Here is a 17,729-nt window from a genome sequence, read left to right on the forward strand (position 1 = left end):
CCACCCTAACCCAACTTCTGCCTTCTCCTCGAGCAGCCTTCCTCCCCGGCTTTTCATCCCTCGGACCGCCGCGCACATCCTTCTCATCTGTCGATGTACTCTTCCACAGTATCTTGTCCTTCGGATGCACTGAGCCCGTCGACTCCCTTCTCGTGTCATCCTTCTCGCTAGTTGCGTCTTCCGCTAAACTTCTTGTGTTCCTAAGCTCCTGCACACTGAGACACAAGAATCAAACACAACATGACCTAACTGAACTTGGTTGACCATATCAAAACTACCCCGTGGTACTTACATTTCATTCTTTTTTTCCAATAGCTGAAATTTTCACCAGTGAACAGTAGAGGGCAAATAGTATTATAGCCCTCTTGGTAGAAGTTTGGCATTCTCTCAGAAAGAAGGATAACTAAAGAAAATTTTCAAGACATTTGTATTGGGATTAGCAGTGCAAGATAAAGGAGAAAAGAGAATATAAGAAAAATAAGATTAAACTCTTTTAACAAAAAGCAAAGAAAATTTTTTTAAAGTGCTAAAAAAAAAGTTAAGTTAATTTAGAGCAATTGTCGTTGATACCAATTGAAGGATCAGAATAGCGATAGAGGGGGAGGGTGAATATCGCTCATTACAAATCGTTTCTTTTATCGTAAAAGTGAATCAGAGTAAGCAGCGGAATAAGATAGCAAAAACAAAACACAAGAGACACAGATGGTTACTTGGTTTAGAACCTATGTCGACTCCTACTCCAAGACTCATGATCCTTGATCTCGCCGTTGGGTAATCCACTAAAATTTTTCTTTCCAAAATCTTCGAAAAAGAGGTAATTCATACAATGAAGTTTACAAGGAGTTATGCAAGCTAAAAGTAAGTGTACTTACAATTAAAATATAAGATAAAGATCGTTAGATCTCTTTAGCATCGTGGCTTGCACACAGAGTTGAAGCATAGAGCAGTAGTAGCATGAGCAGAGAGAAAGAAGATCAAAATATTGCACAGAAGTTGTCTTTGGCTCAAAGCTCAAGATGTACTTTTACAAGCATCATTCGGTCGACCAAAAAAGCCTTCGATTAATAGATCCTTTCGGTCGACCGATCTCCCTATTGATCGACTGATCAACTAGTCTTCCTTCTTCGTTAAGATCCAATCTCTGTGTCATTAATGTCATTTAATGTTTGGTCAACTGATCACCTTTATCGGTCGACCAATCCTTATATTTTCCAACTTTGTAGAGATCGATCAAATCTGTCACTGTTTTACCAATTTAGGTTTGGTCGACCGACCACTGGGTTCGGTTGACTGATCTGCTTGACTTCCAAGTTTACTCTATGCGATTTGAACCCTGCCACATTAGCTAGGTTCGATCGACTAAAACTCCTATTCGATCGACCGATCCCTTCGAATTATGCAAAATAGAGATAGTTCCACGATATAAAAAGTATCCATGCAACACAAAGTTAGCACAGTAGTATAATACTACATGAGTAAAAATAAATAGTAAGATCTGTCTTGATCTCAACTTGGAAATCTCCTGGTTTCTTTAGTTGGATCAACGACCTAGGGTTTATCCCTTTTAGGGATACGATCTCCCTATCACTTCACTCTAGTTGCTTACTTCAACCTACCTTTTTAATAATGGATTGATTTGCTAGGGCTTCCTCTCAATATTGGGTCCTCTAGACCTATCGAGTCTCGCTAACAAGTGTCAAGTTCTCTTGCCCCACCTGGACTTTCTATCTGATTTCCACAATCTGCTAAAACTTTCTTGCCTAATCATGACTAGGACTTTTCCTTGTTGAGTAAACAACATGCACACTTAGTCAATTTATCATATTACAATAAGATTTAACTTGAATCTTTGACAACATCAAAACTCAGGTTCAATTCTGATGCATCTTATACCAACACTCTTTTCTCCTTTTCACGTAGACGACTTTATGAAAAATAACACACGTCAAATAATTCATTGAGAGTTCTTGACAAGACTCCTCCTATACTTAAGTCAGATTCAAAAAAATAGAGTACGACTCAGTAGATAATAGATGTGAGGGATGGTGTTTGTCCAAGGGATGCATATCATCATCCAAGAGACGCACCTCACTAAAGGACGTACCCCTTTGTAATTGTCTGTTACCGTAAGTCTCAATCCGTATAAAGATCCACGGGGTTCAAGTTGTTGGAGCAATCCCAATGGTCCGTGCGACCATGTGTTTTGATGTTTGGGCAAAGAGTTTAAGTTAGGTTCACTCTTGTATTTGATATATGTATATGAGTGTGCAGGTTTGCAAGATACACATATGACTCAGGTTGATGGCTTCGGGTCCGGTGAAGGATGGAACATCCGAGGGACCATGGACAAGGTGGCAAGGATAAGGGCCGAGGGAAGCGACTTCGAGGCATACGCGAAGGATGACATTGGGATGAGCCGCGGGCTTGGGTGCATTCGGGGGACGAGAGCCAAAGGAAGTAGGCTTAAAGACAAGAGGTCAAAGCTGCAACGAAGAGTCAAGTGAGTCGTAAGGGTGAGGGTCCGAGTGCTGAGAGATTGTACTCAGGTACCAGTCAACTGGTGGTTTCATCAGTCGATTGGTGTAGTCGACTAGGCAGTCAACTGGTGTAGTCGACTAGGCAGTCAACTGGGAGCGAACAGAATGCTTCTGTTCACTCGACCAGTGTGGAGTAGTCGACTGGTACTTTTACCAATCGAATGTTATCGAGCTGTTCGGATATAACTATCAAATCTCCACAGAGGGCAGTCGACTGATGATTTTGGCAGTCGACTGGTAGGGTTTTTTTTTCCAACTCGTGACCTATATAACCAAGACTTGGGAGCTTGGTTATAGTTGACGAAATTAGACTTGATTAAAGTCTAATTAATAGTCTACCAGTGCTCAAGGTTTCCCTTGTGTCCAAGAGGTCTTGGTGAGTTTGTGGCGAGATTTCTCCACCCACAAGGAGGTTTGAGCTAGCCGGAGTTTTCAGGAACTAATCCACCGACGGATTGAGGGATCATCCACCTTATGGATAGCCGTGTAGTAGGAGTAAGCTATATCCAAACCACGTTACATCGATGTGTATTGGTTTACATTTCCTTTCTTAGTCTTTAGTCTTTAGCTTTCGTATTTGTATTTAGTATTAGATTTTCGCTGTGCAACTAACAAATACGTAGGAAGCGATTAATTGGGAGCACGACTATTCAACCCCCCTTCTAGTTGACTGCAAGATCCCCTACACAAGTTCCTAAGTCCTCATCTTCCGAGTGATCCAGAGATGGGGCACTCAAACTAAAGATCCACACTTACTCATCTCAAGCTCTTGAGCCCTCAACTTCTAAGTGGTTGAGAGACAAGGCACTTGGCATTAGGTTCCTGAGTGCTTTTAGGTACTATGGCGCTCAGGCAGTTCAGCAAATCAATAGGTCGACAACTTGGATCAGCTCGATCAATTTAGCAAGTCAGCAACTCGACTTAGCTCGGCTCAACTATGTAAGTGTAACTCGGATCTGCTTGATAAATGGACAACTTGTATCAATTTAGCAAGTCAACAACTAGGCTTAGCTCAGCTCAACTAGGTCAAGTGTAACTCGGATGATACGACGGATAGGAAAACCTACACATGATGGGCCAAGTAAAGGGTTAAGTCAATGAGTCAAAAGTCAAGTAGAGTTTGAGGTCAAAGTGGTCTCCTAACTCCTATTCGGTCACCTGACTCCTCTTACTCAGTCACCAGACTTCTCCTATTCGGTCACTTGACTCCTCTTTGACTCGATTCACCAGACTCCTCCGACTCAATTCACCCGAATTATTCAGCTCGATCATCCAACTAATCCGACTAAGTTCACGTGAGTCCTTTAGCTCGATCATCTAACCTCTCCGACTCGGTTCACCGGACTCCTTCAGCTTAGTCACCCGACCTCTCCGACTCGACACCAAACTCCTTCAATTCTCGGTCATCCGACTCTTTCAGCTTGGTTATCCTTAGTTGGGACCTACATCCTACGTGATTTACAATACTATATTTACCGGAGAACTTAGGTAACGTAGTCATTTCTCCCGAAAGACATGGACAAAATAGTTGTTTCTGTTGGAAGACGTGCGTAAACATGTGAGTAGCATAAGGGAACAACTACAACCCTTTAAAAGATCGCTTGTTTCAATGGGCGAAGGTAGGTGCACATAGATCTAAACTCTTCTACTTCACAGCTTTGATCTTTCCCTAGCTAGCCCCTGTACTAACGTGAGCGTCAAAATGATCATATCAATCCAACTTTGACGTTCATTCTAACCTCTGGTTGAGTGCATGCATCCCAGGCGTTTTCTTCATCACCAAAGCATCCAAAATATCCCCTTTAGCAGTTTCCTCCCGTTGATCATCAGACCACGATCGAACATCGGTGAGTCAGTAAAATCATTGGGTTAATTTGGTGTGGGACCATATATGAGCTTCCCACCGTATCAGTCCCCAACACCATCCATCAGTATCATAGTTATCCATAATTCCAACGGTGGTATACTTGATGAGTTTTATATATTCTTTTGATGTGATCTTAAGCAATATGAAATTGGATTTTGTCATTGAGTCGTGTGTGCCAGATACGATTCTGTGTGAACTTGTGTCCGAGTCTCTCGGCTCACGATATTATGGAAAGATCACAAAGAAACTAGGCAATTAATTAAAACACTGATCGAGGTAGAAATTTAAGGCGCAGCAACACAAACAAGATTGGAGGAGGTACATAGACTTCAAAAGCAAGACAGAGAGTATCGGGGATGGCAAAACTAGTAGTTTAAGTGCTACTGTATCGATCGTAAGCTCTCCCGTCGCTGTGAGTTTGGTCTCTTCTCAGACTTCTTCTTTGCCTGCCAAGTGCCAAGGACAAACAAAGATCGATGAGCATTGATCAGCTGAGAAATATTGAGTTTCTTAAGAACAGAGCAAGCTCAGATTGGTGCAGGGAAAGGTGTGATTTATGTACCAGAATCCCTCGGCGCACTGCAGCGGAAGCATTCTGTTCTGCTCGCGAAGTTGTGTTCGTTGCAACTGAAAATGGCAGTAAAGTTAGATCTTGTTTGACAGAGCATCGGCGCTGGCACCGAAGAAGAATTCTTCATATATACCTGTTGCAAATCCAGTCGCCGGACTTCCACCCGGCGCGGCCGCCGCTGGCTGATCCGAAGCCGTAGCCCCGGGAGCGTGGCATGTCGCCGTCGGGCATGACGCCTCCTCCGCCGCCGCTTCTGGCGGCGGAGTCCTCCTTGGCAGCGGCGCACTTGAAGCAGCTGGAGCGGCTGGCGAAGTTGTGGGCGCCGCAAGAGCAGTACCAATCGCCAGGGCGGACGTCGGAGCCGGCGAACCCGAAGGACGACCCACCTCCGGCGCGGCCGCCGCCGCTGCCGAAACTGGCGTGGTCCGAGCGCTCGCTGCTTGGCCGCGGGTCGCCGCAGCGCTGGCACGAGTCGCGCCGGCTGAAGTTGAGGTGCTGGCACGACCTGCACGTCCAGTCTCCGGGCTTCCTGTTCATCTTCTCAAATCCGGCCGGTGAACCCTGCAAAAGCCATGCCACTCCACACGTTGATCGTGTCTTTCTCTCTTTTAAATTCTTTCCAAAAATTCTTTTTTGATCATCCAGATGCAAAATATGTATGTTCATGCAGATGGAACAAAGATCAAAGTATTTTTTTGATCAGAAATTTTCACTTACCCCAAATAAGCAGAGGCTGCTGTTGGCTCGGCTAAGTTCATGAGCTTCGGGTGGCTTTTATACATACATGCCTTCGTGGGCCTCGACAATGGAGAATCGAACTTGTTTTCTCAACTATTTTCTTTCCGCTCATCAAACAGCAATGAAGTTTTATTAAAGGGTTAGAGAAGGCTAGGCCGTCTAGCCCCCGAACTTTAGTAGAATCAGATTGGTCGTCTTCAGAATTAGTAGGTTCCAAAATTTGAAAAGCTTGATATTTATGGATTAGAATTTAAACACCTAAATTATTAAAAAGAAATTGAAATTATATAATATTTTAGAAATAGTTAAAAAGATCTATACATCCTTTGATAAACTTGAAAGTAGAATATACTTTTGAGTGTTTCATAACTTTGAAATGGTAAAATGTCAAGAAACCTTTCAAGTTCCACCTTGTGGGCTCTTTAGATGATTCCAAGCTACATATCTTCTTTAGAAGGCATGAAATCTCAATTATTACGAGTAATATAATCTGGATGCTGTGTATTATTGTTTCCTTTTTTTTTTCTCCCCTTTTCTTTTTACATTGTTTTGATACTCGAAGATAATCCTTCAAATTAAGGATCCACTTGCATTTCAAAACCCTTGGGCGCAAACCCACACCAAGAATCAAATTCCCACCTTATAACTAAAACCTCCTTCCAATCCAATATATTCTTGCTCATTTTGAGGTTAAACTCAGAGTGCTCGGAGTGGAAAGCTCAAAGAGAACTAGAGTTGAGTCACACCGGGCGTTTAAGAGTTTAACTTGACCTAGAGTGGGGATGATATTGACGGTATCAATCATGTACTAGAAGTTCATTGATGGGTATGAGAGGATGCTTTACCTTTTCACATGGGATTTGATAAGAAGGAATATGGAAGAAAATATTGTGAGTGCCCACATTTATTTTTTAAGTTATTACATCCTCGTTCTTGCTTCTGAAAAGTAGGAGAGAAGAGGAGACTCGACATTTCTGTATCGAGTTTACATGAAAGAGATTTTTAGATGTAGACAAAAAAGAAGGAATTTGAAATAGAAAGACCAAACAGATAGAACATTCATAACTCAATTGTGGCACTATTTGAAGGAATTATTTCATAACTGATAGAACAGATAAAACCAAACAATGGATGGTTTATGTGTCGCTGATCACCAAGTATAACTCAAGCACATTCATTAATCAATTATCAGGATCATATCTTTTTGGTGTAAGCAGACCAATTCAAAGATTAGCTTTCTAGTACTCGAGGTTACATTCCTGGACTAATCCATTAATGTACAACACAGAGAGAACTCAGTTCCTTCCACATCTTTCATGGATTAGTTAGGAACTGGCATATCGAAAAACCTGTAGCAAGCTGCCTCTCTACACTACAAGTACACTGATTTACATAGTTTTTTTGCTGTTTCCTCAACAGTAGAACATCACCCTCTTCACCTTCTCTTTTAAGGCAGGTAAGGGCTTCACAGGGGTTCCATTTGTCTGGTGCATGCTTCGCGGTTGGCCTTCAGTTACCTCTGGATCCATGTAAAACCGAGCTCGAAAAGCAGCTAGGTGGGCATAATAGGCAGGTGGCACTGTTGGTAAAAGCAGGTTTTTTGAGTTGGTTCATTCTTTAACTTCTAAGTGATACATGAACTATGGATAGAGCCTCTTACCGATAGATACAGACCGGGTGCAACGGGCATACCTGTAGTAACAAGTTATTTGTCAGTTAAGCATATGCTATTTACACATTACGAGAGATTTGAGTTTCCATTTGAAGAGCCATACGTGTAGCAGAGATTGTTTGTGAGGGTCTGCATTTCATCTGCTGTGAAATTGTTCTCATCCCATAGAACATGGTAATGGGCTGGCCGACTTGTACCCTGCCAAATACAGTTCGAGCTTATAGATTATTCCTCCATAAGCAATCAGAAACAATGTGACTTGAAAGCCATGAATGTTAAGTTTAGTTCAACTAGGATTTTCCTTCTGCTTCGCTCAGAAAAGTAAAAGCTTTTGAGGTGCCTTACCTGTATTCCGGCATGACTACATAGGTAGAAATCAAACTCAGCAGGATGACAGATCTTGGAGTCAACCACGGTACCTGCAAAACAAAGCATCAGTTTTCGATTTAGTCCAATCAGCACAGTCGCAATTTTGAATGTTCATATTTTAACTGGGAAAACTTATCAAAATAATTTCTCCATCGACAACAGAAAAGCATAGAGAGTAGTTGGATTACCCGGCAGGATATTTCCACTCTTGTCTGTGCTGCTTCTGTCCTTGTGGTTGTTCACAAATAGTCTGGTATGATGGCGTTTCTGAACCACCACAAACGTTACAGGAGGCTGGTAATTTGGTTCTAAGGATGCACATGCCTGAAAGAATCAAACAATTAGCTGTAACTTTGAAGAATTTTGAGTAAACAAATACTCTGATTCGTATTAACCTTGCGAATAGCATCTAGTTCATATAACAAGACTTGATAGAACTGTCCTTCACTAACGCCATCCCTGCAGTTTTTGTTGAAGAATATATTCAGTGATGTGAACGTATAGCAATTTGATGTACATGTACTACCTGTAGAAGATAATTCTCAAGGGTTTTTGTCCTGTTGCCTTGCGGAAAGATATTAGAAGTTCCCTGCAGTGTTTGAACAAATAGAGCAAACGTTCATATTCAAACTAGAGAAAAAATTTCAGATTAACCTTAAAGCACCTCAAAAGCATTTACGCTTGTTTGACAACATGGAAGTCAGAGAGATTATTGATAAATAAGGCATTCGGAATTACTGATTCCAAGAATCTTTAGGCAAATCTGATGGGGGTTAAAGCGATGTTTATAGCTAAGGCCTGGAAAGATTAAACTGAATCCCCCATAAACTGTGATCAATGACACCTAATTCTCATTAACGACCAAGTAACCGATGTCTATTTTAGAATGTTAATAGTGTGTAATCAACAATATACAAACCTGATCATCCCTCCGGTAACTAAACCGCGCTGGGGATCATGCCATGTCTTGTAAAGATCCTGAATCAGTTCCTGTCGATGAGCCTGAGCACATACTAAGCCAGCGTATTTTGTGACTTCAGGCCAGTCTTGAGAGGCAACAACCTAAAATAAAAAGGATGAAACAGAAATTGATGAATGAAAACTACAGTGTGCATAAAAGAAGTAACACAAGGTTGTAGTTTATTACAGCAGCAATAGATGGACTTGAATCTTCTCCTGTCTCAGGATGTGTTACATCTGCTCCAAATATAATGGTTGGTATATCACTCACTAAAGGAATTCGCCAACTTATAGCGTCTAGAAGCACAGTATTTCTTCCTCCCATCTGCAGAAAGAATACAGATAAGAGCAAGGAGTATGTAATGGCATTTAAACTACTTGTTTAAAGCACCCTATAATAACTATTTCATGGAGCTAAATGGGACTTCAAAAGTACCTTGACATTAATTTTGAGTGAGACATTTGCAAGGTATTGTTTGCTTATTTTGAACACATGCTTTGTCAGACAGCATTGTGAGATCAACCCCAAATCAGTTTCACATATTCGTTTAAGATCACCTGTAGATGAAACATTATCATAAAACATGACTTAAAGCTCAAACAAAAGGCGGAGATAAAGATATGAAATTTGAATGCTCACCGTATAAAGAACCATTATTATCAGGAAGGATAGCTATGAGAAGCTCAAGCTCTTTGCCTTTTAGTTTGTTGGTTGCTGCAGTATATACATGTCTTAGGGCCTTCCCAACTTGGTCAGGTCTTGCGGAGTGTATTGGGATAACTGGTTCGCGGTTGAATTCCTGAAGAGTAGATCAAGAATCATGATGAAAAATACAGCTACAATATATTAAAAGATAACAAAATAAGTGAGAAATTTTACCATGCCAGATACTTGGCACATCTGTGCTAGCTCCTGACAAAAACTATGAGCTGTGTTCTCCTGAACACTCCGAGAAAAATTAATGCAAGCCCAGTAGTTTACTGTACATCCATTGATCACCTTCTGCATCAAAACAGCAAAATTCAACCATCAATACATGTGCTCCAGAAGGCATGAATATTTACTTCGAAAGCTAGGATGCCCATCCACTCCTATTATGCTCTAATTGGCCAAGTTTCATTTGAATCATGATGCATCATAATTCAAAGCCTAAATAAATGCAGATGACCCGAAAAGGCTTGATATCTTCTGCAAGGTAAAATTTAGGTACCTTATTCATCATGTTCCACTGACCAACTTGAGGTAGACACTCCTTTTCTTTGCCGGTGTCATGGTACTTCAGCTACATGATAAACATACAACAAATTGATAAAAATGAGAAATGCAGTTGTAACTTTTTGTTCAAAAAATTGCATAAGCAACATTTACCCATGGCGCAGGTAGTACTCGGGCCTCCACTGAGGTTAGCTTGTCACTTATGTTTATTCCAAATTCCTTTGCATAAGGATCATTTCCATAAGCATTTTGGCGAACTGTCTGAGAAAGAAAACACACAGCACATTGATGTAACCACTGTTTATAGACAAGAACATTAATATATATATATATATATATATATATATATATATAACCCAAAATAGTGTAATTAAGAGAGAACATAATTCAATGAAGCCACTCTGCCACCTGAATACAGAGAGCATAATTCAAGATATAGAAACAGATTGTGGCAAGATAATGTGGTAATTTGAAATGATTCACATATGAGAATATATTCAGAGAAGCTTTGACACAAACAAGAAAGGACTAACTGACCAATAATCCAACTGTCGTCAGTTAAACAAGACAGAATGAACAAGAATCACAATTCAAACATTCTAGAAACACTTACCACAATCACAGTTAATCTACCAGACAAAAAGTATTCACAGATGATGAGTCAGTGCATATTTGAGCACTAATCTTTTAATGCTAAAACTAAGTTTCAAACAAGCATACCTGTAAAATATCCATTTCTTGGTCTCTGGGTCTTTGGCATGTAACTTTTAGCAACGAAGTAATTTGCTTTTCATTCAACCTCTTGGTGTATCTTTGACCCTCTACTATTTTGCAAGCCTGTATACCACGCAATTAGAAATGAAATAACCCAGTAATGGTATTATTGGCCAAGCTTACCTCCATTGGAAGATAATTTGCTTTCTTCTGATTCCCTACTTGGAGGCAAGGAAGATGAGCATACTGAATGGTAAATCCATACATCTCCTTGAAGTATTCAACAACAGATTTCATATTCATCTGATCGTCAACTGGAAAACTGTTCAAATTTCAAGTCAAAATTTTAGAAGAAAAATTGTAATTTCAGTCATGTAATAATTTCTACGTTGAGATGAACACAAGAAGGAAACTAGAACAACACAAATATAGGAAGTGCCTGATTTGCTAATTTTTGTTTGTGTATAGCTACTAGAAAGACTACTTGAATTGTATGGCGCAACTCTCAAGCTAGAATTTTGCATAGCTATTTAATGCATTTGTTGTATGATGTAGAAAATAATCTTTTTTTATTTGACTAATGACCAGAGACTCTTTTATTGCCAATTTAGCAGTAGTAAATGGAAAATGCACATATTTAAAATACCATGAGAAAATAATACTTACATAAGTTCCCTTGTAGGTTGCGATGTCAAACTGGAAACTCGATATTTTCGCCGTACATTTCCTCTGTGTGTGACCTCAACTTTAACCCCTCTCAGGGCTTTCTTGATCTGCTAAGCATTTCCAGAAAAAACGATTAATTGTATTTGGGAAACAAGCTATGGCTGAAAAATATTCAAATTATATTTGTGTAGCATTCGAATTATTCTGCACTTGGAGTTCCAAAGTAAATATACAATAGATGGTTTAATGTTTCCAACAATCAATGTGCATGTTAGTATTTTTCTTTTTTCTTCTTCTTCTTTTGCACCGGTGCAAATGAACATATCGCTATAACAAAAACTGTTGAATTTCTATCCCTTCATCTCTCCTCAAATCCAATGAATTTCACTATTTCCCCACCACTATTATATTAACATCAAAAACATAGGAAAAATATCCACGACTTACAAGAATAATATTAGTTCTCAAATTGTTTAATGCTTTACTTTACATCAGGCTAGAAAAGTTGAACTAAAATTAACCAACCCATAAGAAACCATGATAAATTCAACTTAAACAATACTTCATCATGAGGTGATGAATTACATCTGTAGGCCCAAAACCCTAACCCTAATTTAACTTTTGAAGGGGGAGTTAATCTAGGATTTATAAGTTGTAAGTGGATGGGTAATTACCCTCTTCACTATTAATTCATATGGCTTCCTGGTTAATAGCCATCATTAAGAGATAGAAAAGATGACAACCTAATCCCTTTCATGGCATTGATTTCTCAGAGTTCTATATTTTATACGTGTGTCACAATCTTGATGAGGGAAAAAAAAACCTTACAGTAGGTTCATGGAAATAGGAGCACTAACTAAAATGGAAAACTACTATCTAGCAGAGGCACACCTTTATCCTATCAGCATCTGACAATGGCCTAGACGATACATCTTTGCCTAGGATCTGGGCTACAAACTCAATCACAGGAAGAGGATCGATGAAAGCAGTCGATGACATATCTGAACAATCAAAACAGATGAAATTAGGATTTCATATCATAGTCGCGATTGGAAGAACAAATACACACCGATATTGAGTGCAAGTCCCATCTGAGTTGGTCTAATGCTTTGGTAGAAGCCACACCATGACTGTAAACCATCACCCAGGCGTTGTGGCTTTCTGATATCTGGGGAATAAAAGCATCTTCCAACAGAAATGTACCTAGCAGACAGAATTTTGAATAAAGACAGTGTTCAAACACCAAAGGGGATTTACTAATGTTTGGTGGAAAATAGCACCTTTGATTCGATAATTCCCTTAGAACAATATCAAGAACTTGAAGGGCTTCTCTAGGAGCATCAGTCTGCCGTCCGGCAATGAATTGTCTCAGATGGTGAAGGTCAGCGCGGGCAACAAACTTGATGCCAACTCTATACTCCTTTACTCTTCACCACAGAGTACAGTAAATTTAGAGCCTCATGTGAATTAACATCAATTCTACGAAGAAACCATATAAAGAACATGAAAAGAGAGCAAATAAACCTAGATAATCCCGTTCCCTCGTCATCCTCCACAAGATTAATGACGAACTCCTTGGAGTGGAAAGGTAAACTCCCAGCTGTATAAAGGCTTTTCCTTCCATCATAAGCAGGAAGCCTCATGCCCAACTCAGTCTCCCTATACAACCGCACCATTTCAGCAATGATAGCCCTATTTGTGCTCCGGGAACTCACTTCCGGCGTGATCGTCACCTGCAAAATAGAATCCTCATTAGAGGAATGCAGAAAAGGCAAACTCTTGCGAGCTAACAAGTAGCTTCTCGATGGAAATGCATACTTACATCGTACTGATTCAAGTCCTTATCAGGCAACTCAGTGAGGAAATGGTTGGCCTTAACAATGCACCGGGTGCCCTCCTGCCCAAACCCTGGCCGCCGGCAAAAGGCGATTCCTTTGCTCGAAACGGGGGGAGAAGCGCTCTCGACTGCAGCTTCCGTCTCAAGCTTTGCTTGCCGGGCAGCTGGCTTCCCTCTTCCTCGTCGGCGCCCGGCGCTCTTGAGCTCCTGCGGCGGGACGTCGGCCTTACTCTGGTTCACGCTGTTGTGGAGGGGCTTCTTGGACAGGATGTGCTTCTCGGCCTTGAGTTGGTTGGGCATCTGCCGAGTGGGCATGGCGGCGACTGTGGGATATTGCGCCGGCGAAGGAAGGAAGCAAGATTTTTCTCTCTCTACATCATCCAGCATTGCTCCCTGGAGCGAATCCGCATCTATTTATTCGTCAATACTCCCTGCGAGCAGACACACAGAACAAGGGCAAGAAATAAGCAATGTGACAGAAGGTTTAAAAGAGGTATACGATGAAGACATGGCAGTGATAGCAGTAGCAGGCAGCAGCAGTAGAGACGTGAGATATGGTATAAACAGAAGCATTCATGTGGCGCGCAGAGGCACAGATCTACAGTACGAAACATTGAGGTGCTCAATCTGAGCAAGAGTAAAGACTGAGGAGATGCAAACAGATACGTGGACGGTAACGGTTGCCACAAATCAAACAGAAGACCATGATGAGCCACGCCATTTGACTACTCGCTTCTGCTCCATACAAAAACGCAGTTATCAGACTTAGCGAAGGGCCAATTGCTGAAACGAAACGCGAGAGACGGAGATCATTAAGAAGCTAGTGGCAACATTAATTAATTAACAATGGTGGGAAGTAATATAATATGACAAAAGAAGGATCCACTATGAGTAGTAGAATGGGCACACATTGGGAATGGCATAGTTGCAGAAGTAGTGGGATCCCGACATGAGAGCATTAGGAAGGGAACAGTGATGGTTTTTTTTTACTGTAAAAAAGAAATCGATGGGGATGATGAGGGAGATGGATATGATAATCCTGCAACGGTGTCGTTTTGTGGCGGGCTCGGATTTGGGGTACAAAATGGCTACAAGGAAGAATGTAGAGGCGAGGACAAGCGTCGCGCTTCCCCAAAAGGCCAAGGGACAAAGCGTAGCATTCAGCAGTCGGCCAGCCCCGTATCAAGCAACGAAGAAGGAAGAGAGGAGAGTAAATGTCTCAAAGGAGGGATTTTTACTATAGACACTATGAGCTCGCGCATTAAGGCGCACCCTGCTCGTGACCCGAACACGAGGCGCTCGGCCTGCACAGTTCAATGTATGGACTGTAGCCTGGAATCATTACAGGGTCGAATTTAATATTTGTGGGAGAAACCACCGCTGCTTTCCCTGATAATGCTCGATTGCTTACTTAGCTTCTTTTGGTCTTATTATATGCTCGACAGGGAAAGGGAGGAGGGTGGCTATAAAGGGCGCATTAAAGGCGGCCGTGAGTGGCTTCTGCACGCAGTGCTCTGGTGCGCGGCCATCGAAGGTCTTGTCAAGCAATTTCTACGGCGTCGACGTCAGAGTGATGCCCCCCAAAAGTGCAAATGCACCCAACCAAGAAAACGTAAAATAAAGAGAGGAAGGAAGTAAACAAAATAAGGCTTACTAAACGCGGCGAGGACGGCGAAGGTGATGATGAGTAGGAGCTGAGCGACGACTACGGCAGGCGCACGAGAAGTCCACGCGCACACGCAATGGCGAGTGCTCGCTGTCAGAGGAAGTTCAATGTCACGCTGGTAGCGAGGCGTGGGGAAAAGGACAGTGGCGAGCAGCGAGAGTGATCATGGACGAGATTTGTTCTTCCTTTTCCCGGATTTATGTCGATAGCAACAACGCGCCGCGAAAAGGTTCGTGGGGGGTTTTTGTGCCTTTACGAGTTCATTTTTCCCCCTCTCTCTCTCTATTGTAAATTTTGAAGGCGAATCTTTGCTTCATGCTTTGCCTCCCTGCCGTCAAAAGAAAAGGAAGACGAAGAAAAAGCCTATTTACTCTCCGACGCCTTTATTCTTTTGAAACGCCCAAGAAAAAGAAGAGAGAGGAAAGGAAGAGAGCTCTTCAATTCTGCTCAACGCCTACTGCTATCATTCATCACCAAACTTAGGGCGTGGCTTGGGTTTCTTCGGGGTGACAATGACATCTGCCATCCTGTAAAGATACGCCTCTCTAATAATGAAGACACTACCACAGAGCCTGTACCAACATCTACACTGGCCGTGAACTAGCGACCAAACCGCCATTAACGTGCCTGTTCTGTTCTTATGTCTAGCAGAGAAGATGTAGAGTGTAGACTACTAGCTAAAGAAAGCAGCAAACTTTACGACATCGTGTAAAAACTAAAGCCAAAAGTTGCAATCTTAACCAGTAAATTAGCACAAATGAGACGGAAAACAAACCTCTGCCTCTGTGAGCAGAAAACAGCCGCTGTTGTTGTTGTTGCTGCTTCTGCTGCTGCTGCTGCTCGTGCACTGTTGAAGATATATAGGAAGGGAAGGAAACGGATCTAATGGAAGAAAAAGAGGCTCCTTTCGAGGCGAAAGGGAGTGCGTGCGCGCCCCTGCGCTCGCATTCTATAATCTCTTCAACTTGCTGAGTGCGATTATTAAAAAAACAGAGCCCATCACATCCGTCCGCCGACGCCAAATCTGTATCTCGCCTACTCCCTTCTCAACACATGGACGTGGTCTTCAATTGGCGATCCGCTCTAGAGATGGACGATGGAATGGATGGGGAGATAAAGAAAGCGAGGAGGAGAGAGAGGAAGGGAAGCGGCCCTACCGAGGCAGCGAGCGCAGAGAATGTCCGTGGAAAAGAGGGACGAAGACCATGCGCCGAGATAAAGCGGAGAGAAGAGGGAGGAAGGGAGAAGGAAGATAGCGATGGCAGCTAGTAGAGCGCAGGAGTTTGGCTCTCAAAAGCAGGGCAAAGCCATGGCTTCCTTTGGAGGTTGGTGACGATGCGTGCGTGCTTTTAAATAGACTTAGACTCTTGAGGTATCTACTTTATTAATTCATAATCATAACGATAACAATATTAAAAATCGAATTTTATTATTATTATTATTATTATTATTATTATTATTAAAAGTAAAAAAACTTTATCTTCTTATAATGCAAATTTGTTAAAAGGGGATTTTAATGGCGGCTATAATTTTAATTACGGTGAAAGATAATTTTGGCTGCTGAATCTGAATTGGTCGTATCTGAAATTCTAATGCTTTCTATAAAAAGAACTAATGTGCAAGATTCGCATTGATAATTTGCTATAATAGGCAGTCACTTGTCGGGCGAAATTTCGAAATAAATGGCGTGTTTAGTTTTCGAAGTTAAATTAAAGAGAGATTTTATCTAATAACTAAAACGAGTGGCAATGATCACAAAAAATATATATAAATTAAATTCATATAATAGTTTTGATTAATAAAATACTATTGATCCGGTTAAGATCGGACGATGGACTGGTGGCGAGCGAAAAGCTCAGATAGATCATAAATAAATCTAAAGTGATAGATCATAACAGAGTTTAAAATTGGTATGTTTCTAGTGTCTTCGTCAATCCGTCCCAGAGAGAAGGTAAATTACGGATGATTACTAATCTTTGAAATAATGATTAATACATGACTCACATGAGAAAGGTATTTACCTCGATTGTGTTAAGATTCGAACTTCAGACTTCATGATGTCAATACTTTATCTGCTAACAACTAGATCATCTTGAAGAGATGCAAAATTAGTATTATAAAACTATCCAAAGTTGCTTAAGGATCTTAAAAAAGCATAAACCTTAAAAACTGAATAAAGGATCCTCTTATGGTCAATTTACTTAGTAGGACGGAAATAAAGATGGAGAAAAAGTTTATATCATTTACTTCATTAAAATTTTCAAATGTAAGAGAAATATAATCTATCAACAGATGATTTTAGAACCAAAATTGATTATCTCAAAATCGAAAAAAAATAACGGATGAAAAAATAATGACGCATATACTCATTTTCATTCACAAATTACACCGTATACAAAAAAAAATGACGTATATATCCTTTTATTTACAAAATTATGTTGCATATATTCACCTTCCTCTATCAAAATATACAAGCATGTAAAGGAAGAAATTTCTTCACTCTTTTTCTACTCTTCCTCCGAAGATAATTTTTTACTATAAATTCCTTTCCCTTCTTTATCCATGCTTTAGAATACACAGACCATTAAGCCCACTAATATCCATCCTAGCTAAAATGATTTGGTCTTAAATTCCCTCAAATAATTATAATATAACATAATCTTGATAATTTTATAGATATAATTAATTACACCTTAACAAAGATATTTGCCATTTTTATTTTGGTAAAAAATATATATGTGATCCCTTAAAGTATTTTTATATTAAAAAAAATCATCAACATATATATGATTTTACATTATTAATTTTAATTGGTGTTAGGAATTTTGTATGAATACTTAATTTTTGTAATCAAATTTAAAATACTAATTAAACCAACAAATGACCTAGACGCCATTGCTGACGAAATTCAGTGGA

The 17,729-nt window shown here is 40.6% G+C and overlaps 2 protein-coding genes across 3 annotated transcripts; both read right to left on the minus strand.

The window, feature by feature from the left end:
* Positions 1–4,659: 4,659 nt before the first annotated feature.
* Positions 4,660–5,855, minus strand: LOC122008164 (TATA-binding protein-associated factor 2N-like). Its single transcript, XM_042563780.1, has 4 exons — positions 5,693–5,855; positions 5,109–5,536; positions 4,967–5,031; positions 4,660–4,850 (listed from the first exon to the last, which is right to left on the minus strand). Exons 2-4 carry the CDS (start codon positions 5,510–5,512, stop codon positions 4,834–4,836), a joined length of 486 nt encoding a protein of 161 aa, XP_042419714.1. The 5' UTR covers positions 5,513–5,536; positions 5,693–5,855; the 3' UTR covers positions 4,660–4,833.
* Positions 5,856–6,860: 1,005 nt separating this feature from the next.
* Positions 6,861–16,134, minus strand: LOC122008163 (protein argonaute PNH1-like). Of its 2 annotated transcripts, none has more exons than XM_042563778.1 (23): positions 15,589–16,134; positions 13,133–13,578; positions 12,835–13,043; positions 12,591–12,737; positions 12,380–12,513; positions 12,202–12,311; positions 11,311–11,417; positions 10,828–10,966; positions 10,651–10,767; positions 10,084–10,191; positions 9,926–9,997; positions 9,595–9,717; positions 9,355–9,514; positions 9,151–9,272; positions 8,902–9,039; positions 8,674–8,816; positions 8,281–8,343; positions 8,150–8,213; positions 7,943–8,078; positions 7,731–7,804; positions 7,489–7,583; positions 7,374–7,405; positions 6,861–7,292 (listed from the first exon to the last, which is right to left on the minus strand). In XM_042563778.1, the coding sequence occupies exons 2-23, from the start codon at positions 13,532–13,534 to the stop codon at positions 7,126–7,128; spliced, it is 2,862 nt and encodes a 953-aa protein (XP_042419712.1). In that variant the 5' UTR covers positions 13,535–13,578; positions 15,589–16,134; the 3' UTR covers positions 6,861–7,125. The 2 variants fall into 2 exon arrangements, with proteins under 2 accessions (XP_042419712.1, XP_042419713.1); XM_042563779.1 differs by lacking the exon at positions 15,589–16,134 and adding an exon at positions 13,814–13,961.
* Between the last annotated feature and the right edge of the window lie 1,595 nt (positions 16,135–17,729).

Source organism: Zingiber officinale, chromosome 8A (genome assembly GCF_018446385.1).
Source record: "Zingiber officinale cultivar Zhangliang chromosome 8A, Zo_v1.1, whole genome shotgun sequence".
NCBI lineage: Eukaryota > Viridiplantae > Streptophyta > Magnoliopsida > Zingiberales > Zingiberaceae > Zingiber > Zingiber officinale.

Excerpts from the sequence above, each read along its gene's own strand:
- LOC122008164 (XM_042563780.1), bottom strand. The coding sequence starts at position 5,512 with ATGAACAGGAAGCCCGGAGACTGGACGTGCAGGTCGTGCCAGCACCTC. Across the intron at positions 5,032-5,108 it reads GGCGACTGGATTTGCAACAG|TTGCAACGAACACAACTTCG; the intron begins GTATATATGAAG and ends TGCCATTTTCAG.
- LOC122008163 (XM_042563778.1), bottom strand. The coding sequence starts at position 13,534 with ATGCTGGATGATGTAGAGAGAGAAAAATCTTGCTTCCTTCCTTCGCCG. Across the intron at positions 12,514-12,590 it reads AGGGAATTATCGAATCAAAG|GTACATTTCTGTTGGAAGAT; the intron begins GTGCTATTTTCC and ends TCTGTCTGCTAG. Across the intron at positions 9,515-9,594 it reads TGTGCCAAGTATCTGGCATG|GAATTCAACCGCGAACCAGT; the intron begins GTAAAATTTCTC and ends TCTACTCTTCAG.